Genomic DNA, 23716 nt, shown 5'->3' with positions numbered 1-23716 from the left:
TGAAAAGAATTCAGAGAGAAAATTAATTTCAGAAAATTAATGTGGAAGAAATTTTTCATCAAATTCAAGATATTGTCTAAGAAGATATTGTCAATCAATATAATCTTATATCTTATATAGTTATCTTATATCCTACTTGTGTTCCTGTTTCTTATTTTAAAATCTGAATAGTTAGCTCTCTCTCTTTCCATAGGTCATTACCGATGTGAAATTTCCAGCATTCACTTACTTTACTTCCATATCTTCTCAGATATAACTTGTTGAGAAAATATTAGTCAATGTCCAGCCGGAGTCCTGCAGCATCTATAGGTACCCCAAGCCTGTTCATGCAATGTTAGAGAAATGGCACCTGGACAACGGAAAGGCAGGTAAAACGGAAGACACTACGTCTACTGTGACCATCAGAAAGGAAACATGTACTGATAAAAAATAAAAAAGTTGACCAAGCTATCACAAAATAAGTAAGACATACATTCTTGCCATGGCTGTATTGATTTCCTCTGGGTGCTCTGGTTCCCTCTCATTCTAAAGGTGTACAGGTTAGTAGGTTAATTGACCACATGGGTATAAATGGACAGCACGGGCTCGTTGGCATGAAAAGACGTGTTACCATGCTATATCTTTAAATAGAAATTTAAAAAATAATAATAAAGGCCTCTTGGAATCTCCAAAAGCACTGAAGCTGGAAAGATGTGCCTAGCAGTGCAGTGGAACTGCTAGAATTTATGAGTGATTGATTGTAGAAGCTATGAAGTTGTAGAAAATGTGAACAAAATTAATCCTATCTTGTTTTGGATGGGAAGAAGTGTGATGAGGGCAGAAATTAGGGAATGAGAGTAGATTTAGTTGAAAGCACCCAAATCTAAATGTTCCAGAGTTGTGGTTGATGCCAATATTATAAATGATTGCACGCCTTTCCATAAGTCAAAAGCCTTCAATCACCTGCACTGTAGTCATTGATCACGTTTTAAAATTCTTTTAACATGACTGAATATATCATATCAGGTATGGATATATATGCATTTTTGGATATTTTTAGTTTAAATTGTCATCAACAAGAGTATGATTGCAGAGAGAAAAGGTAAAGTAAGTGGGGCGAATAGTGTCACTCATATCACCTCTTTATTCACAAAAGATGAAAAAAAATCAATTACTTTTGTGGCTTACGGCTTTCCTCATATTCCTCAATTTCTTGTTGTATTTCCTTCTCGTTAATGCTTCCAAATTTGACATTTAAGAAATTATATCATTTATATTTTTCACAAAAAAGAATAACACATTTATGCACTTTTTTATGTTGAACTTACCAAACCGTAGTCTCTATTTGAGTGTCATTTGGCTGATGACAGTCCAACTGTGCAAAAAGTGGGAAAAGAACTTGAATCCCACCGACAGAATGGATTGCACTGTGGATTGAATGTGTCACAATTGCTTTGACATCCTACAGCAAAAAGAGCAAAAGAAAAAAAAACATAATTTTACTTAAAACGATTTCCATTTATATAAGAACTTTAACTTTACAAAATGGTCTTAAGGCACTGCATTTGAGTGTTATCAGACAAAAATTGGCACTAGGGTGCATAAAGATATATTAGAAACAATGACTAAAGAGTGCTTCAAAGGAAAAGAAAATGGAAAAGCAAATAAGTTAATGGAAGCAATTACAACACTACTCAACCCTGAACGCTTGGTTGTAGGCTTGCCCACAAATTAAATTCAGGCTTGGTCAACATTCTAATGAATACACTTTTAAAGGTTACAGATTTGAAGGAGATCAGACATAGAGAGGTAAAAACAAAGGAATATTTTTTTTAAAAAGATGTGATTTTTTAAAAATCAAAATGTTGCTGAATTAGAAGCTAATGTGATACAGCAAGTAAAGGATGGTGGTGCAGGCTCTTAAGGATCAACATATTCAATTTCCAAAGAGGCAGTTTCAAACACTGAATAGAACATACCTTATGTCATCAAGAGGACTAACTCAGAATATCCCTGTTTTTGATCAACCTCACTGGCTGGTAAAATATTCATTTTCTATTGCATTCTAACCTACTAAGGTTCGGTTTTGTAATAATTAAGTCTCTGAATTAGTCAACTGAAATTCAGATATTCTCAAGTTTATAAACAGAAAAAATAAATTCAATCAGGGAACACACACAAAATGCTGGAGGAACTCAGCAGGCCAGGAAGCATCTACAGAAACAACTGACATTTCGGGTCAGGACCCTGCATCAGGACTGGAAAGGAAGGGGAAGATACCAGAACATGGAGGTGAAGGGAGAAGGAGGGCCAGCTAGAAGGTGATAGGTGAAATGAGGTGGGGGGAAGGGGGAAATGAAGTAAGAAGCTGGGAGGTGATTGGTGGAAAAGGCAAAGGGCTGGAGAAGAAATCTGAGTGGAGAGTGGACTATGGGAGAAAGGGAAGGAAGAGGGGCATTAGGGGAGGTGATAAGCAGGTGAGGAGAAAAGTTAAGAGACTGGACTGGGGAATTGGAAGAACAGGGAAGGGGGAAGGTAAAAAAAAATACTGAAATAATAAATTGATGTTCATCTATCCAGTTGCAGGCTACCTAGATGGAATATGAGGTGTTACTCCTCCATCCTAAGAGTAGTGGAACAGGAATGGGGATTGGAATTAAAATGGTTGGCCACTGGGAAATTCCACTTTTTGCAGATGGAGCGAAAGTGCTCTACATAGCAGTCCCCCAATTTACATTGGGTTTCACCACTGTAGAGGAGGCTGCCTCTATAAAGTGGACAAGCTCAACAAATTTGCAAGTGAAGTGTTTCCTCATCCGGAGGAACTGTTTGTGGACTTCAATGGAAGTGAGGGAGGAGGTGAATGGGCTTGTGTAGCATCTCTGTCACTTGAAGGCACAGTAGGGAGGATGAAATGGAGAAGGGAATCAAGGAGGGACCAATCCTGTGGAAAACGAAGAGTAGGGGTAGGAAAAGATTCGTTTAGTGATAGAATCATGTTTAACATGGCAGTATTTACAAAGTATGATGTGTTCAACGCATTGGCTCATCGGGTGGTAGGTGAAGACAAGAAAACTTCTAGCCCTGTTAAGTCAGCGTGAAAATGGGGTGAGCATGGATGTCTGAGAAATGGAGGAAATGCTGATGAGGGCAGCATCAATGGTGGAGAAAGGAAACATCATCCTTTGAAGAAGAAACACATCTCTGATGTTCTGGAAAGGTAAGCGTCATCCTGGGAACAGATGCAGCAGAGACAAAGGAAATGAGAAAAGGGAAACAGCATCAAAAGTTACGGGGAGAAGGCCAGGGAGTGGAGCTGAGGAGGGGATAAAGGGATCAGCCGAATGGTCTAGTTCTGCTCCTATGTCTTATGGTCTTATGAAAATACATTTTTGCGGGAGACAGGGAGGGAAAAGGCATAGCCAAGAAAGCTGTGGAAATCAGTAGGCTTATAGAAGATATTGGTAAACAGTTTGTCTCCAGAGATGGAGACAGAAGATTGAGAAATGGAAGAGAGATGTCAGAAATGGATCAAGTGAATTAAAGGGCAGGGTAAAATTTAGAAACAAAATTGACAAGCTCATTGTGGGTAGTAGCACCAATGCAGTCAACAATGTAAGGCAGAAAGAATTGGGACACATTATCAGGGCTTGGAACATGGACTGTTCCACGTAGCCAACGAAACAGCAAGAATAACTGGGGCCCATGCCAGTGCCCATGGCTAAACTTTGAATTTTTGAGAAAGTGCAAGGAGCCAAAAGAGAAATTCTTGAGTGTGAAGACCAGTTCTGCCATAGGGAGGAGAGGGGTGGTAGAGGGGAATTGATTGGGTCTATTGTTGAGAAAGAAGCAGAGAGCTTTAAGGCCTTCTTGATGGGGAAAATAAGTGTACAGGGCCTGGAATCCACAGTGAACGTGAGGCAGTCAAGGCCAGAGAATTGAGAGATGTTGAAGAGATTGAGAGTATGTGAAATGCTGCTGCTATAGATAAGAAGGGAGTAAACCAAGGGAATAGAATGGAGTCAAGGTATGTGGACAGGAACTCAGTGGGGCAGCAGCAAGCAGAAGCAATAGGCCTCTCCAAATAGTCAGGTATGAATCTTGACTAGGAGGTGGAAACGAGCAGTGCGGAGTAAGGGAACTATGAAGTAGATGGCAGAGGATGCGAGATCTCCAGAGCTGACTAGGTTAGTGATGATACGAGACACAGTGGTCTGATGGTCGGAGTGGGGTCCTTTTCAAGGGATAAGTAAGAGGAGGTATCTGGCCTCAGCAAGGTAGAGGTCAGTCCACCACACTACAACAACACCATCACTGTCTGAGCCTTTGATCATGAGGTTGGTTTTAGTGCAGAGAGTGTGGAGGGTATTGCATTTAGAGGGGGTCGAGTTCTAACAGTAGGGAGGAGTGCTGAAGTTGAGCCAGTTGATGTCCCATTGGCAATTAGAGATGAAAGATCCAGAGTGGGGTGTCCAAGAAGCGGAGGAGGGTTGGAGATAGGAGGAGGGACCATCAGTGCAGGGTGGGGAATACTTGCCAATCAAGGAGTGTACTGCTCCATTCGTCTGGAGGAAATAAGGCCATGAGAAAGATTTCAACAACAGGTCAGCTAAGGCAGAATCAATATGAGGCAATCTTACAGAGATGGAAAAACATATCAGCAATGAAACAAGTGAGGAAAATAAATATTTCTATATTCACCAGGATCTCTACCTGGCCTTTGAAATTGTGCAAGTACTTAAGAATCAACACACTCAAATTCAACACATAAGATTAGTAAATCAAATAGAATACATCATGAGTCATTAATAGACTCTTTAGGAAGGACCTAACTTAGAAGATCCCTGTGTTTGATCTACCTCATTGGCTAGCAAAGTAGACATTTATTATTGTACCCTAACTCACTAAGGTTAGAGAATCTACAAAATGAAGGGATGTATCCAAGAAAGCACAACCTGGGCTAACAAACCTGACTGGTCAAAAAATCTGAAACGGAAACAACAATGAAGAATCCTTCTACACCTGTATGTGGCATATTCCTAAGTCTTTACTAAGGACTTGCATGACTGACAGTTGTGAAACCCAAGCTAAGACATGATGAAGGAAGCTCTGAACACCACCAGAGATGGAGGACCTTCATTGCTGCCCTAAACATAATGGGAAGTAGGTTTACACAATGTGGTAGAGACAAAGTAATCTGAACACAATTTAAAGATGACCAATTAAAACAATTCATTATTCCTTCAGAAATCCAAAAGTTACACCTCTTGCACCTACAAAAGCAATATACTGCTGTTATCAAGGTCATATTTTAGAAGATCTTACAGTTAAGTAATTCAAAAAAGCACAGAAAGATATAGATGAATACAATAAAAGATCTTAATGCAAACCTGCAACATTAGTGCATGTGGAGAATGTACAAAAATTGAAGGGTTTTCCTTTGGTGATGATTCAAGACAAAGCTGTGCATCGGTTGCTTTGGCATTATATGTGAAAGCAATACTGTTGGCCAGCTTCCCGTCATACAATACTTGCTTGTGATGTTCAGCAAGATGGATGTCACTCTCAGACTTAAATTTAAAAGTACTCTGAAAAACACCATATTGTTTTCCACATGTCAAATGTGCTACATTTAGACAGCAATGACTCACAATACTATACTTAATCTTTAACAGTGACCTCAAAACTATAATAATACACAAAAATAGTTATATACAATGTTTCACAAACTCACACAAAGTCATTAATGCAGGTATTTTTGAAAATTAGATCAAATGATGCATTCAAAATTAGGTACTACATTTGTAAAGAATATCTTATATTAACATTTCTGTAAAAATGTAAAATCACTCTCTTTTAAATACAGAAGCTTTAGTGTTACAGTGCTAGTATTTGAATGTGATGACAAAGAATTTACAATACTGTCTAAAATATGCAGTGGCTCATCACAGCTAATTTAACCATGATACCTGATAGAAAATATAATGAATTTCAAGTGTGCATACGATGAAATATTTCAAAGTGAAGCTGTCTTCCAAGTTCAAGAAACAAAGAAAAAGGACCAATTAAAATCTGTATCCAAAAGTAAATGCTTTTAACAATTATATAATTAATTATTTGTCAATTAATAATTCACTCAGAACTATAAAAGTTGTACCATTTGCATCAACAAAAGCAAAATGCCACACATGGTGGTAAACTATCACCAAAGTATTATATGTAAACTACCTTTTAGAACCATAGCTCTAAAAAGATCTTTCACTATTATCAGCTAACTATTATACTCCTGTGGGGAAAATACACGGCAAACCTCATTTCCATTTATTCAGTTTCTCTTCCCATCTTCCTCAATGTTCCTTACATGCATTTTTATCACATCTATCACCAATTTTTCTCTACTCCATTTCTGCATCTGTTTTCATTGATCATCAATATACACATCCATTTACTTAATCTGTTGACTACTTTTGTTCTTTAAAGACAGATGACCCACAGTAAGATTAGGAGCAGTGCCAAAATATGCTCTTCTCAAATCAGATGTGTTTCCTATCACCCATGTGAGGGTCTGAAGCCTCACCTATCCAATATCTGTAGACATTGTTAGAAGAAGCTAAGAGGAAATATATGGTGAAGACAAGCCAAATGTGGGTTTGAGAATAGGACAGGATAGAATGTGATCAGAACTGGCTGTAATTAAAAGAATGCAGTTCAGCCAGGACTAGAAATGGAGTCAAATTTTTAGATCAGTCTCAGTCAGATCCCTAAAGCTTCCACTGCTCCAAGGGAATCAAGCCCAGCATAGCCAGTCTCCTCTTAACTGAAATACTTCACCCCAGGCAATATCCCAGTGAACCTCCTTTGCAAAATTTCTTGTGATTTAGTAAATAGATTTAGGTGGTTCAGAACTGTAATGCAGAAAGCTGATAGAGAAAAAGTGTTATTCTGCTATCACAGTCCCTGAGAAAAATATCCAATTTGAAGAACTCCAACTAATATTGAGAACATAATCTCTCTAGAAAATGACATTTAGTTAATCTACTTCATAGTTATCACCCCAAAATTGTGCAGGTAATAGCTTTTCAAGTGCTCACCCATGTATTTTTTTAAATGCATAAAGTGAGTTTTATACACCTAATTTTAATTGAATAAACTATTTTTATTTTCAACTCCCCTCTAATCTATATAAAATTTAACTTAAATCTACATCTCCTAATTACTAGCCCCTCTGCTAAGTTAAACATCCCTTTGCTATTTACCAAGTCTAGGCCTCTCACACAATGTAAATCATCCCTCAATTTTCTTTACTCCAAAATTAGAAATCTTCAGTTAGATTGTCTTTCTTGTCAACTCCTAACTCCTCAGCCATGACAGCATCAATTTCACCTGTACCTGCTGTAGTATTATCAATTCCTTCCAGCAGTGTAGTTACCAGAACTGTAGAAATACTCCAGCCGTGGCCTAACTAATGTTTTATACAGATCTAGCATGAATAGTAAGACTTAGCTTTAATACGGGTAAAAATGACAGTTTCCTTTTATCTTCCTTGGTGTCGCAATTAGTAACACTGCAGAGGTTGGAACCAGACAGTGACTGCACTGTCAGAAATGCAAACCACAATTAAATATGACATCTGGCTGAGATGGCTCTTACGTATATTGACAGCAATCTGATTTAGTGCCAAAAAGGGATAGCAATAAAGTCACTGCCTACTAAATGAATTTGAAGCAGAGACCAAAGCCAGTAACTCTAGATTTGAAATATTTACACAGATGAAAGCTTTGTTCATCCAGTACAAAGTGTCAGATAAATAGCCCAATAGCTTAGAAACAGACAAGGGATGCAATGGTAATGTTAAAACAGAAAGTTAAAAATGCAGACACTGGAAATCTGAAATTAAACCAGAAAATAAGGGAAACCCTCAGCAGGTCAGGCAGCAACTGTGGCAAAAGAAACCAAGTGAACATTGCAGGACAATAATCCTCTTAATCAGGCTTCTTTATCATTCATTTGATGCTGCCTGATGTACTGGATGTTTCAAGTACTTTCTGTCCTTCTGTTGGATTATCTAGTTGCCATCTGATTACATGTGGAAAATTATACTTTTGGACACATTAGCCAAGAGCAGCATGGAATCAAAATAAGGGGAGGCTCAGAACAGCCCTTTGAGACAGTGGGGTCTAGCCGAGAAAATGCCACTATAATTCTATAACCTCAGCAGAATAGGTGAGACTAATACTAGGTGAGCATGTCCCATCCAGATTAATAAAAATGGAGAGGTAATTGTGCAATTATTTATGTCAAAGACTGCAGATAATTTAAGAAAAAAACAACAAACTCCATTGACAATGTGTATATGTGCATGAATAAGTTTAATGGAAATGATTATTTTTATTTCTTCTTCCCCTCCTTATCCTGCACCTTAGATGTCTTATCTAACATTTTATTTCAGAGTTTCAGTATCTGAAGTATTTTGCTTTATAAGCTTTGATTAAAATACAAAGCTCTGAAACAGGATCTATCAGTGTTTTGCTCTTTGTATAATGAAATCTGCATAATGCTTCTGGAATTGATACATAAGATTCACTGAATGAGTAGTTAAACTTGATTTGAAAGGTAATAAACCGTGTTAAGTGACCCCATGATAGTCACGTTCTTGTCAACACCTACTGGAAAGATATGCTTATGAATAATGCTGGAATCGGCAAGGCAAGGCACAGGACATAACCCAAGTAAATGTTAACTTCACAAAGCAGAATTAATTCAAGTAGGTGTTAAAATGATTTCATAAACATCTATGAATAAATTCACTTACATGCACACACACAAGGACAACCAATGCATTTGATCCACAGATTTTCTTTCAATAAGTCAAATCAGTCACTATAGCAAAGTTTATTTTAGCTTTAGCATTCTTCAGCAATGCAAGAAAATTCAGTCACTACCTATCTATTGGAAGCAGAATTACAAAAGGGGAATAAATTGAATTTAAGTAGAGAAAGATTTATACCAAAAGATGATAGTTCCCAAACCGTTTCACAGATCTGTCCGTGAGTTGATTTCAAAATAAGGGAGAAAACCAAAACAAGCAAGAGAAGAAAGAGGCCAAACCACAAAATTAATTTAACTTTAATATATGGAAAAATACCTTAAAATCACCATTATACTATTATCTTATGTATTAACATATGTGATAATTATATTTTTCTACTCCTCTGCTAAGGACTTCACAAATAATAAAAAAAAATATTGAAAGAATATGTAATTTGCAATCTATCTATTAAACAAAAAAAATTCTTTTGAGAGCTGAAAAAGAATTGTTCAGCAACTGATCTTGACAATCAGTATCAGTGAGTTGACATATCTCAATTCCTACACTAGATGGAGGCAAAACAATAAAAAATGCACATAACTAAAGAATGAAATACAATAGGTCTGTAATGGGTCCAAATTAAAATTGTTGCACAAGTTACAAAGTAATTGTAAGGTGTATAATGACAGTAATTTTGTTTATTTGACAAAAACTAAACATTTTCTTTGGTTATTGAATTTATTTTCCAGGTAAGAGAACTAGCTTACCACAGTGTGAAAAAAGTAATATTCCCAACACCAAGAATTTTAAAAAATCTTAGAATGTAGAATATTGTTCAGGCAACGCTGAAATGTCAAACACTATGTTGAAATAGTCTCTTAAATCATATCTTTTTTGCTTATTTTCATTAAATTGCTTGTGGCTTCTGAAAAACTGTGTTTAAAGAATGCAGTTTCATTTTAAAGTGAAGAAACCAGTGAGATAGGAATTTTCCTGTGAAAAAAATTAATAAAATATAAATTGTAGTTACAAAAACCTTAACACTAGGAACATGAAGAAACAGAGTGAAATGGTAATTATATTTATTCTAGCACAGGATGTTCTTGCTCTAAAAAATAACATATCCAGCATAAATTCATGTATTTCTAACTATTTAAAACCATGCCTCTGATTTGGGTATATTTTTAGATGATAAAAGGATTGGACTAAAGTACTAAACTCCAAACAGTGAGAGGCAAAAAAGAAAAGTCAGTTTGACGATATGGAATCATACATAATCAAATAGAACAAGCATTAAAAAATGATGCATTTAGTTATTCAATAAAATAAATCTAATGCAGTCTTCTTACATGTCATATCAAAGTTAAGAGATTACTAGAAAACGTTAAAATGAATTCTTATATGAATGGCAAGTTTTCAGAAATGCTGAAAGAACAATAAAAAATCCATGTTAATTCTGAACTTTATGTTTGAAGTGACAATAACTTATAACAAAGGAACTGCAACATTTAACAGCGTAAAATTAAAGGAACTCATACAGAAACCAATACTGGATTTAGTATTGGGGAATGAATTGGGTAAATGGAGCATTAATTTTCAGAGCTGCATTCTTATAAAGAGTAATCAAAATGTTTAATTAAAATATATAGAATATAACACTTGGTATATTCTGTCCAAGCAAAAGCATGACAATTCATGCAGCATGGTAGCACAGCAATTAGCATAAAGCTTTACAGCACCTGCTGTATGATCAGGGTTCCAGTCCCACCACTCTCTGTAAGGAGTTTGTATATTCTCCCCGCATGGATTTCCTCCAAGTGCTCCAGTTCTCTCCCACATTCCAAAGATGTACAAGTTAGGGTTAGTAAGTTGTGGGCATTCTATGTTGGTGGCAAAAACATGTCAACACATGCAGGCTGCCTCCAGCACATCCTCAAAGCAAACAATGCATTTCACAGGATGCTTCGATGTACAGGTGGTAATCAGTCTGTTCATAGCCATTAGCAATGTGATGAAGAACATCAAAGCTTCATCAAGTGGCACTGACAAACTAGTAACTGCTCACTGATGCACAAATTATACTTTGCCTGGACCATTCACTTCCATACATCATCACAGTTATTGCATTAAAGACCTTCCTTCCAACATCTTAATATTTGCTAATGACTACAAAATACTCAATTCAAGTCACAGCTTCTCAGCAAATGAAGCTGTTCATGTCTGCCCATAATAAGAACATAATCAATGTTCAGAGATGAATTAATAAATAGAAAGTAACACACACACCACAAAAATTTCAACCACCACTTCCATGAAAAGCTTCTACATCTTCAATATAAAAACTAATCACCAACCCTTAACATTGAATGGGTTTACCATTACTGAGTGCCCCGCCATCAACATTCTAGGTAACAACAATACCAAACAACAATCTAGGTAAACATGGTGGCTACAAAAGCAGGTCTTAGGCTAGGCAGTTTACAGTACATGACTCATCTTCTGCCATCTCAAAGTCTCTCGGTGATTTATAGGGCATAAGTCAGGAGTTCTCCACTTCAGAATCAGAATCACATTTAATAGCACTGAGATATGAAATTAGTTGCTCTGTAGTAGCACTATAATGCTATACATAAAAAATACTATAACTATAAATTAAATAAGTAGTGCAAAGAGTGCAAAATAGTTAGGTAGTGTTCATGGGTTTGTACGTTTTCCATTCAGAAATCTGATGGCTGAGGGGAAGAAGCTGTTCCCAAAGCATTGAGTGTGTGTCTTCAAGCTCCTGTACCTTCTCCTTGATGGTAGCAATGAGATGAGGGCATGTCCTGGGTGGATGGACGCTGCCTTTTAAGGTATCGCCTTTTGAAGATGTCCTCAATACTCAGCGAGTTGGTGCTCATGATGGAGCTGGCTGAGTATGCAACACTCTGCTGCATTTTCTGATCCTGTGCAGTGGCCCCTCCATACTTGAGGATGACACAACCACTTAGAATGCTCTGCACAATATATCTGTAGAAATGTGCATATCAAATACGCATATTTTGTGACATATCAAATCTTCTCAAACTCCTAATGAAATACAGACACTGACATATCTACTTTGTAATTACCCCGATCAATATGTTGGGCCCAGGATAGATCTTACACTCCTCTCTTATAGTGGGGCAGGAGCAGGTAGAAACAGTGCATCTATCTGGACAGTCAGGTTTGTGGATCTTGGGAAGGAGGTAGAAACAGGAGGTGCAGGGTAAGAGAACTATGAGGTTGGTGGCAGTGGATGTGAGATCCCCAGAGTCAAGGAGGTTGGTGATGGTGTGGAAGACAATGGCCTGATGTTCCTGAGTGGGGTCCTGTTCAAGGAGTAAGTAAGAGGAGTTGCCGTTTGGCCTCAGTAAGGTAGAGATCAGTCCATCAGACTACCACGGCATCACCCTTATCTGTGGTTTGATGGTGAGGTTGGGATTTGTGCAGAGAGAGTGGAGAGCAGCACATTCAGAGGGAGTGAGATTTGAACTGGAGAGAGGAGTGTTGAAGTCGAGACAGCTTATGTCTCATTTGCAGTGAGCAGTAAAAAAAAACACCCAGAACAGGCAGAAGACTAAAGTGAAGTGTCCTAGAAGAGGAAGAGGGTTGAAGATGGGGGAAGGGGGTCATCAGTGCAGGTTGGAGAGTCCTTGCCAAAAAATTAGGCACAGAGACAGAGGCAACAGAAGACAAGCTCGGTGTCATGGTGGGAACAGAATTCACTGTGGTGTGGACACAGGGAAAAAAAGTTGAGGCCCTTGCTGAGGACAGAATGTTCTACCTCAAAGAGGGAAGGTTGGAGGGAATTGTGAAGATCCAGCATGTATGAGAGCTGGAATCAGAGAGGGGCAGAGAGTGTGTAGTGTCTGAGGAGAGAGGAGAACTGGGGTGTTCAGGGAAGGTAGGGTAGGAGGAAGATGGAGGTTTTGAGGACCCAAGAGCTGATGGTGGGGCCTGAGAGGCACGAGATTGCAGGTTGGTGGTGGAGAAAAAAGGAAGACAGGGAGTCCAGCGGCAGTGCATAAAGTTTTGGCCTGGAGATGCTGTCGGTCAAGGTCCAGGCTGAAGCCAGAGTTAGAGATTGCACAATTAGCAGTTTGAAGGTATCCAGGATCATAGGGACTGACACTGACATCAGTGGGATCCAGGTTCTGACTCAGCTCAGAATCGCTAAAACCGGTGTTGGCAATGGTAATGTCACTGGTACAGAAGTGTCCAGAGCTGTCTGGTCTGGGGATGGATTTGGAAAGACTGGGTGCATCTGGGTGCATCTGATGGTATCGAGGTCCAAGCATGAGGCAGCAGTGATCACAGTCTGAGCGTGTCTGGGGCTAGGTCTTCACTTTGGAAACAACCAGCCTTCTGATTCTTGCTGGAGGCAAGAAAGGCAAAGAACTGGTGGTTGAAAGCATGGATCCAGGAGAGAACAAAATATCAGAGAGGTACATTGCAGGCAGAGGAGAGAGAATCCCAGAGCCATGATAACAACTGGGACAGGTCACCTGGTATTTCCTCATGGCAAAAGGGTGGCATTTAGGATATGGAGGGAGAAGCAGCAGGAGAAGCAGTCAATTGAATATGAAATTGGTGGGTCTGAAACAAGAAGCCTGAAAACGGACATGGAAGCCACGTGGCACAAGATGGTGGCGAAGACAAGTTCCCAGGAAGGATACATAGTTGAGACAGTGAGTCTGGGTGAGCGCATAGGTGAAGAGTCAGAAGGCAGCAGAGATCACAGAGAGGGAGCAGTGAGAGAGGGTTTCACTAAACTTCCGTCAAAGGAAAGATTTAAACTTCTTCAGGGTAGGTATCCCCTTGAAGAAACTTCAATGGAGTGATAAAGTACAAACACAAGAAAATCTTCAGATGCTGGAAATCCAAAGCAACACACAGGCAACATCTATGGAAAAGAGTAAGCAGTCAACGTTTTGGGCCAAGACCCTTCTACCTACACTGAGTAGGCCTCAAACTTCCAAATAAGACCCTTTACAATGCTCCTATAACCATTTTATGCACAGTAGTTGCAACAAACATTATCTGCCATTTTATGTCACTATTCAAACTGACTGTCTTCTGTTTGTTTGCATATGACATTTACATTAAGTACTGCAAAGAATTTAAGCCTAAGTCAAGTCACTTTTTATTGTCATTTCGACCATAACTGCTGGTACAATACACAGTAAAAACGAGACAATGTTTTTCAGGACCATGGTGCTACATGAAACAATACAAAAACTATACTGAACTACGTAAACACACAAAAAAACTAGACTACAGACCTACCCAGAACTGCATAAAGTGCACAAAACAGTGCAGGCATTATAATAAATAATAAACAAGACAATAGGCACATTAGAGGGCAGTAAGTTGGTGTCAGTTCAGACTCTGGGTATTGAGGAGTCTGATGGCTTGGGGGAAGACACTGTTACATAGTTTGGTCATGAGAGCCCAAATGCTTCAGTGCCTTTTCCCAGATGGCAGGAGGGAGAAGAGTTTGCATGAGGGGTGCGTGGGATCCTTTATGATGCTGCTTGCTTTGCGGATGCAGCATGTGGTGTAAGGTGTCTGCATCACAAAATTAATAATAACCCTCTGAGCCATATGCTTGCACCCTCACAACCTTGACAAATTTCCACAATGCAGAAAAGACAGCAAAATCTAGAGACACTTGGGTAAGTAAAAAAATACAAAAAAAAATTAAATGAAAGAGCGAAAAGAGCTTTCTTTAATAATTGTCAGGAATTTAGAAGATCAAGGTAATATAGAAAGGCTTGAGGAATGCTGAAAACAAAACAGAGAGGCAGCCTGTATGTGATTTTTGGCATAAAAGAAAACCCAGTGGTCATTCAGAGAATTCTAATCAGTCAAAGGAAGAATGGAGCAATTTACGGACTAAAGAGGAAACAGAACATGCAACAAAATTGGACATTCAAAAGTTATTTAAGCAGGTGTCAAACAAAAGTTTGTTACATTTAATAAAGTCAATCAAGATTTGGATAATTTATTATCTAAAATAGAAGATTTATTGAATTTTTTGAAGTAGTTACGAGGAATGTTGACGAGGGTAAGGCAGTGGATGTAGTCTATATGGACTTCAGCAAGGCCTTTGACAAAGTTCCACATGGAAAGTTAGTTAAGAAGGTTCAGTCGTTAGGTATTAATGCTGGAGTAATAAAATGGATTCAACAGTGGCTAGATGGGAGATGCCAGAGAGTAGTGGTGGATAATTGTTTATCGGGATGGAGGCCGGTGACTAGCGGGGTGCCTCAGGGATCTGTTTTGGGCCCAATGTTGTTTGTAATATACATAAATGATCTGGATGATGGGGTGGTAAATTGGATTAGTAAGTATGCTGATGATACTAAGGTAGGAGGTGTTGTGGATAATGAGGTGGGTTTTCAAAGCTTGCAGGGAGATTTATGCCGGTTAGAAGAATGGGCTGAACGTTGGCAGATGGAGTTTAATGCTGAGAAGTGTGAGGTTCTACATTTTGGCAGGAATAATCCAAATAGAACATACAGGGTAAATGGTAGGGCATTGAGGAATGCAGTGGAACAGAGAGATCTAGGAATAACAGTGCATAGTTCCCTGAAGGTGGAGTCTCATGTAGATAGGGTGGTGAAGAAGGCTTTTGGAACGCTGGCCTTTATAAATCAGAGCATTGAGTACAGAAGTTGGGATGTAATGTTAAAATTGTACAAGGCATTGGTAAGGCCAAATTTGGAATATTGTGTACAGTTCTGGTCACCGAATTATAGGAAAGATATCAATAAATTAGAGAGAGTGCAGAGACGATTTACTAGGATGTTACCTGGGTTTCAGCACTTAAGTTACAGAGAAAGGTTGAACAAGTTAGGTCTCTATTCATTGGAGCGTAGAAGGTTGAGGGGGGATTTGATCGAGGTATTTAAAATGTTGAGAGGGATAGATAGAGTTGACGTGAATAGGCTGTTTCCATTGAGAGTAGGGGAGATTCAAACGAGAGGACATGATTTGAGAGTTAGGGGGCAAAAGTTTAAGGGAAACACGAGGGGGTATTTCTTTACTCAGAGAGTGATAGCTGTGTGGAATGAGCTTCCTGTAGAAGTAGTAGAGGCCAGTTCAGTTGTGTCATTTAAGGTAAAATTGGATAGGTATATGGATAGGAAAGGAGTGGAGGGTTATGGGCTGAGTGCGGGTAGGTGGGACTAGGTGAGATTAAGAGTTCGGCACGGACTAGGAGGGCCGGAATGGCCTGTTTCCGTGCTGTGATTGTTATATGGTTATATGGTTATATGGTTATTAATTAAAGGACATGAAAAATACAAGAACAGGTCTTTGTCAAGCTGACAGATATTTAAATAACAGGGTGACACAAGAATCAGCACTGGCCCCTCAATGATTAATGCATCAGCAGGACAGGGAAATCTATAACCAGAGAATAGTTCAGGTACACTGAAGCTCTCCAGAAAGGCTTAAGCAGTATTGAAAGATCATGAGAGAAGCAAAGAGTCTACATGATGTGAAACATGAAAGAGCCTGAAGGTGCTAATTATACAATACTAAAGAAGAAAGCAAACTGTGAGTAGAACAGAGATTCAGGAAGAGAATGTGGTTAGGTTTAGGGAATGCATAGAGGAGTATAACGTGAGAATATAACGTTATTCAATTTGATAGAAAGATCAAAAAATGGATAACCAGCAAAATTTTATCTACAAAAGAATCTTATACACTCGTACATAGAAAAGATAAGGTTGCCAGATTCAACAAGCAGTTAGGAAGGCAAACAGCATGTTAGTCTTTAGTGCTAAATGAAATAGAGTAAGGGAATGAGGAAAACTCATTTGTAAACATAAATGTTAACATAAGCAGTACAAATTTTAGCTCCAAAACCAAGGAAAGAGATGCAAAATACATTTACTAGATTGATTCCAGGAGTATCAGGATTATTTTGTGAGCACTGATTGAGCTGGACTGATCAAAACCCATTAAGGTTTAAGAAAACAGAAGGTAATTTTATTAACACACAAGTTCCTGAAAGAGATTGAAAGAATGGACTTTGGCTAGTTATTTGCATTAGTGAAAAATGTTGCAACAGAGGTTCAGAGCAGAGTTGAGGTGATGCTATTGGAGGAGAAAAAGAACTGATGAAAACTTAAACACTAGATATTCTGCAGATACTGTAAATCCATAGTAACACACCATTAATACTATATTCTGCCATCATATTTGACCTACCAAACTGAACCACCTCACACATATCTGGGTTGAACTCCATCTGCCACTTCTCAGTCCAGTTTTGCATCCCATCAATGTCCCGCTGTAAACTCTGACAGCCCTTCACACCACTATACACAACACCTTCAACTTTGTGTCATCAGCAAATTTACTAACCCATCCCTCCACTTCTTCATCCAGATCATTTATTAAAATCACGAAGAGTAGGTGTCCCAGAACAAATCCCTGAGGCACACTACTGGTGTCCGACCTTCATGCAAAATATGACCCATCTATAACCACACTTTGCCTTCTGTATGCAAGCCAGTTCTGGATCCACAAAGCAATTTCCCCTTGGATCACATGCCTCCTTACTTACTCAATAAGCCTGGCATAGAGTACCTTGTCAAATGCCTTGCTGAAATCCATATACAGGTATCCTCCCCTTTACAAAGGTAGAGCGTTCTTATGAAACCTTTCTTAAACTGAAATGGCATAAAGCGAAGAACCATTAATTTATGTGGGAAAAATTTTCATAAAAGCGAAAATCCTCTTTGTAATGCGAAAACAGGTTACTGATGTAGGTCTTTTGTAAAAGGGAAGTGGTATAAAGCAAACATTCATAAGGCGGGGGACACCTGTACACTACATCTACTGCTCTACCTTCATCAATGTGTTTAGTCACATCCTCAAAAAAAACCAATCAGGCTCGTAAAGCATGACCTGCCTTTCACAAAGCCATACTAACTATTCCTAATCGTATTATGTCTCTCCAAATGTTCATAACTCCTGCCTCTCAGAATCTTCTCCATCAACTTACCAACCACTGAAGTAAGACTCACTGATCTATAATTTCTTGGTCTATCTTTACTCCCTTTGTTGAATTATGGAACAACCTGTGCAACCCGCCAGTCCTCCAGAACCTCTCCTGTCCCCATTGATGAAGCAAGATCATCGCTAGAGACTCAGCAATCTCCTCCCGCGCTTCCCACAGTAGCCTGGGGTACACCGCGTCCAGTCCCGGTGACTTATCCAACTTGATGCTTTCCAAAAGCTCCTGCACATCCTCTTTCTCAATATCTACATGCTCAAGATTTTCAGACTGCTTTAAGTCGTCCCTACAATCGCCAAGATCCTTTTCTGTAGTGAATACTGAAGCAAAGTACTCATTAACTACCTCTGCTATCTCCTCCAGTTCCATACATACTTTTCCACTGTCACACTTGATTGGTCCTATTCTCTCACGTCTTATCCTCTTGCTCTTCACATACTTGAAGAATACCTTGGGGTTTTCCTTAATCCTGTCTACCTAGGCCTTCTCATGGCCCCTTCTGTCTCTCCTAATTTTTTTCTTTCTTCAGCTCCTTCCTACTAGCCTTATAATCTTCTAGTTCTCTATCATTTCCTAGCTTTTTGAACCTTTTGTAAGCTCTTCTTTTCTTCTTGACTAGATTTATCACAGCCTTTGTACACCACAGTTCTTGTACCCTACCATCCTTTCCCTGGCTCATTAGAACGTACTTATGCAGAGCTCCACGCAAATATCCCCTGAACATTTCCTCGCAGTAGGATGCAGGCCCTGTTGCATCGAAATGCCCCGGGCCTCAGCCCCGCCGCCATGTTTTGGCTATACATGGCCCTTCCAAATTGGTCTAGTACTTAGATCGATCAAGCCTTGCTCCAAGCTTAGGTGGACGGGCTCCAAAACTCTTCCACTCCAACTTTTCTCCACTTTGTATACACCGATTCCATCTCCAACCACTTCTCCTCGAACATGCCTCGACCTCGCTTGCACCCACATGGTTCAACCCTCGAGTCAGCTTCATCTTCCCTCACCTTTTCATTGTTTGCTGTGATTGTTTACCATAAGTTTCTACAGAAAAAGTGTTACTAATAAAGTATTCAGCTGTAATTCTTGCGTTGCGAACTGCAGCACCATCTTAAACTGAAAGCTTTAAGTAGATCTGGCAACATCGTATAATGGTCTTTAATTGCACCAAGCTATCAAAAGGCTATTAAAGTGGTCCTTTACAGAACCCAAGATCAGTTACAAGGTCCAGTGAGAACCTGCTGAATACTGTGCCAGAAGGCAACCTTCACTGTAAGTTCATGAGGATAACAAAATCAGCAGGTAAGCAAAATGTAAATGCAGTCCTAGGAAAAGCACAATAAGAGGCAGAGGTAATTAACAATGATCTGACCAGATTTGCTCATCCACACTTTTTCTGAAACTTCAAGAGAGTAATATTATTGCATGCTCTAAATCTGCCTTTATCGTTCAAGTTTCCACAAAATTCCATCATGAAAGGGTTGTCTTTTCCTTTAGCAAGAATTGATTAGGATGGATGTTTATACAATATACCAAAAACTATGGATTTACATAATCCAGTACATAGAAACAAGTAGCCAGAGAACAGAATAAGGTGCAAGGCTTATTGAGAAAGTAAGGAGGCATGGGATCCAAGGGGAAATTGCTTTGTGTATCCAGAACTGGCTTGCCCACAGAAGGCAAAAAATGGTTGTAGACGGGTCATATTCTGCATGGAGGTCCGTTACCAGTGGTGTGTCCCAGGGATCTGCTCTGGGACCCTTACACTTCATGATTTTTATAAATGACCTGGATGAGGAAGTGGAGGGATGGGTTAGTAAATTTGCTGATGACACAAAGGTTGGGAGTGTTGTGGATAGTGTGGAGAGCTGTCAGAGGTTACAGCGGGACATTGATAGGAAGCAAAACTGGGCTGAGAAGTGGCAGATGGAGCTCAACCCCGATATGTGTGAAGTGGTTCATTTTGGTAGGTCAAAGATGATGGTAGAATATAGTATTAATGGTAAGACTCTTGGCAGTGTGGACGATCAGAGGGATCTTGGGGTCCGAGTCCATAAGGCGCTCAAAAAAGTTGCACAGGTTGACTCTGTGGTTAAAAAGGCATATGGTGTATTGGCCTTCATCAATTGTGGAACTGAATTTAGGAGCCAAGAGGTAATGTTGCAGCTATATAGGACCCTGGTCAGACCCCACTTGGAGTACTGTGCTCAGTTCTGGTCACCTCACTACAAGAAGGATGTGGAAACCATAGAAAGTGTGCAGAGGAGATTTACAATAATATTGCCTGGATTGGGGAGCATGCCTTATGAAAACAGGTTGAGTGAAATCGGCCTTTTCTCCTTGGAGCAACGGAGGATGAGAGGTGACCTGATAGATGTGTATAAGACGATGAGAGGCATTGATTGTGTGGATAGTCAGAGGCTTTTTCCCAGGGCTGAAATGGCTGCCACAAGAGGGCAAAGGTTTAAGGTGCTTGGGAATAGGTACAGAGGAGATGTCAGGGGTAAGTTTTTTTTTACGCAAAGAGTGGTGATTGCGTGGAATGGGCTGCCGGCAACAGTGGTGGAGGCGGATATGACAGGGTATTTTAAGAAACTTTTGGATAGGTACATGGAGCTTAGAAAAATAGAGGGCTAAGGGGAACCCAATAATTTCTAAGGTAGGGACATATTCGGCACAACTTTGTGAGCCGAAGGGCCTGTATTGTGCTGTAGGTTTTCTATGTTTCTATGACCTGGGTTAGTTCTGATAATGTAAAAAGGAAGAATTTCTTCACATCATTAGTGAAATGTGCAAAAATGAGTATTTTTGTGATAATGAATGAAAAAATGTTGCAACGACAATATAGAAAGTAATGGTAACTTTTAAATTCACACTACCTGAATTTAGATAGGATACCAATTCTTTCTCATCTGTATTTGTCTTTGGAACTTGTACCTTTATGTACATATTCAGAGTATTTATGTTTGTTCACATTACCTGTGAACAACACTGCATAAAACAAATTCTGAGAGTACCTTGTATCCAGGTCCCAACTGATGTATTGCAAATATTTGTGCTGGGTTAAGTGCTTCTGTAAATACATAGACTGCTCCAAGTTGACCACAAAATACTCTATTTGCATCTGCAGTTTCAGAAGATCCTAGAAAGCATTTGTCAAAGCTCTGCACGTAGAAAACAGATATCAAAATAATGGATGTTACACATTATAAGATCAGCACATTAGTCCTAAAATCTTAGTTTTTTAAGATTACATTCAGTAACGGTTAAACCAATTTAAAAACATTTTCCTGAAGAGTCAAACTTTGCAACTTAGAATCATATGGAATAAGCCCCTCCGAAGACTGGGCCTATGCTGCCTCACTGCCCAATTAATTCGCACACCCTGGTTCTTTTCAAAGCCGAGCATAGTTCTCCTTTACAAGACTATCTCACCTCCCTTTGAAAGTTAAGATATTTGAATCTGCTTCGATCAACTTTTTAAATTGAGTTGCAGTTTATTTTGAATTTTTTAGTATATTCCAGACCACAAATTCCTCTCAAAGTTCTCATATTTTCTGATTTTCTTTCATTTATCTTAAATCTGGGTGCACTGGTTATTGATGAATCTAGTGGAAATCGTTTTCCTACTTATTCTATTAAGTTCCCATTGATTGGATAGATTAGAATAATCCAAGGTATCTAACCTCACCATATAATTAAAAATGACTCAATTCCATTGCAACATTCACTAACGTCCTTTGGAAAGATTGACAGAACAACTAGCAACTCATTGCCAAGTTTATTGAAATAATATTTTAAAAATAAGGTATTTAAAACATGAAACAACTGCAAGCTGTCAATCCCCTTTAATCTTATATTGTATATGGTACTCCAGAAAAAGAAACAGCTTTTTAAGAGGGAAAAAGAGAGGGATCAGGTTTAGCATTATAAAATTGACATTGTTTGTTTTGAAAACATCAACACATGGCAAAGTAAAAATAACAGCTCCAGGATTTGCAGAAGTTATATAGCAGAACAAACAGCACTCAATCCCAGAACTGGCAATAGTATCCCGCAGTTAAGTTTAGAAATCCAAAAGTCACTCAAAGAATGCAACAGTGCAGTATGTAAATGCAAACAATATTGAATCAATAAGTTAATTATCATTGCTCACAAAATTGAATATGTTAAGCCCCTTAAATCTTTAACCTTAAGGTTATAAATTACTATTGAATTCTCTCTCTGGGACTGAAAAATTATTTCAAATATGCACTCTATTCTAAATCCACAAAACTTTAATATTTAAGGCAAAACCTATGTTTGTGACATTTCAAATTTAAATTTACTGTCATAAGTAATTGATGAATTATATTTTATTTTATAGATAAAAAGCATTAGTTTTTGATCTTTTGTTTGTAACAATTTTTCATCACAACCTACTTAATGGTATCATTGTTGATGGACTTCAAAGATCACCTCCAAATGGCACCTCATTGCAAACCACTTAAGTAAAAGGGAAAATCCATACTACAACACTAATTTAATTTTTCTCTGAAGCCATAATATGCTATTTACTTACTACTGATCAGGAAAAAATAGGCTGCATAAGACTGGTCTATCTTGATCCCTCATCCTCTCATCACCAATTTGCAAGTGACCCCAATATATTTAACCTGCCGTTTTCATTTTTTAGTACAACACTGAACTTACATCATTAGTGTTGACATGCCAAGCCATATCTCCGTAGGAAACTAGCTGACCATTGACATAACAACGGATCTCACTATTCCGCCAACGATTGTAGATGTGCACAATGCTAATCATGTACCACTGTAAAAGAAGAATATACACTAATTATATTTTATATGAAATCTCACAACTGCTCAATGCCAGATGTGGGACAATCTATTCATTGTAATTGGCATTAGTTAAATCAATCAGATAATAAAAATCAGACCTTTTTATCCTTTGTACTTTTATATGCCTTAACATAAACAAGCCATCAATACTCATTTTTAAGATTTATTTTATTTGATAGTAATTGTGCCCATCTATTTGAACAATACACAGCATTTTGCACAATTCCTACATAGTACAAGCAAAAATAACATTTTGACTATGATAGTTACATTCCAGAAAATGCTTTCTTTTATAGATAAAATCAAATTTTTATTACTGACTTACCTTTCTAGGTTGAAAATCATACTTAACACAATGCTGGAAGCCTTTTCCTTTTGATTTCAATGATGTCACTATCAAACAGTTTCCCACAAAATGTGCCGAATAGCCAACTCCTTTGCTTGTTCGAAAACTGCAAATTAAAACTCAAAACTGTATTTCTTCAGAAATTTACAGACAATAATGACTGGTAGTAAACTATGGTTCATTAATAATAAATAGATAAATACGAAAAAGAAATATGTTCTGTGCATTCTGATTTTTCAGTATAAACTTTGCATAAAAAGATTGATAGCAATCAGATATACAAGTTTATATAAAGCAACAGAAATAGTATATATCAGCAAACACGAGGAAATCTGCAGATGCTGGAAATTCAAGCAACACACACAAAACGCTGGTGGAAAGCAGCAGGCCAGGCAGCATCTATAGGAAGAAGCACTGTCGACGTTTCAGGCCAAGACCCTTCGTCAGGACTAACTGAAAGGAAAGATAGTAAGAGATTTGAAAGTAGGAGGGGGAGGGAGAAATGCGAAATGATAGGAGAAGACCAGAGGGAGTGGGGTGAAACTGAGAGCTGGAAAGGTGATTGGCAAAAGGGATACAGAGCTGGAGAAGGGAAAGGATCGTGGGACGGGAGGCCTAGGGAGAAAGAAAGGGGGAGGGGAGCACCAGAGGGAGATGGAGAACAGGCAGAGTGATGGGCAGAGGGAGATGGA

At 38.7% G+C, this 23716-nt stretch overlaps 1 protein-coding gene and 1 long non-coding RNA gene across 3 annotated transcripts in view; one reads left to right on the top strand and one right to left on the bottom strand.

The window, feature by feature from the left end:
* nbeaa (neurobeachin a) overlaps nt 1-23716 on the bottom strand; it is a 772475-nt gene that overhangs the window by 619519 nt on the left and 129240 nt on the right. For both annotated transcript variants that reach the window (XM_073043888.1, XM_073043887.1), the window contains exons 6-10: nt 23004-23130; nt 22530-22649; nt 20855-21001; nt 5370-5567; nt 1308-1441 (exon numbers count right to left, since the gene is read on the bottom strand). In XM_073043888.1, coding sequence (XP_072899989.1) covers nt 1308-1441; nt 5370-5567; nt 20855-21001; nt 22530-22649; nt 23004-23130 — 726 coding nt within the window. The remainder of the gene's footprint in view (nt 1-1307; nt 1442-5369; nt 5568-20854; nt 21002-22529; nt 22650-23003; nt 23131-23716) is intronic.
* Nucleotides 1-23716, top strand: part of LOC140726904 (uncharacterized) — a 284399-nt gene that overhangs the window by 224101 nt on the left and 36582 nt on the right. The gene's annotated exons all lie outside the window — the stretch shown is intronic.

This window comes from Hemitrygon akajei, chromosome 4 (genome assembly GCF_048418815.1).
Source record: "Hemitrygon akajei chromosome 4, sHemAka1.3, whole genome shotgun sequence".
Taxonomy (NCBI): Eukaryota; Metazoa; Chordata; class Chondrichthyes; order Myliobatiformes; family Dasyatidae; genus Hemitrygon; species Hemitrygon akajei.
Note: the sequence above shows the minus strand (reverse complement) of the source record. Positions and strands in the feature narration are given on the sequence as shown.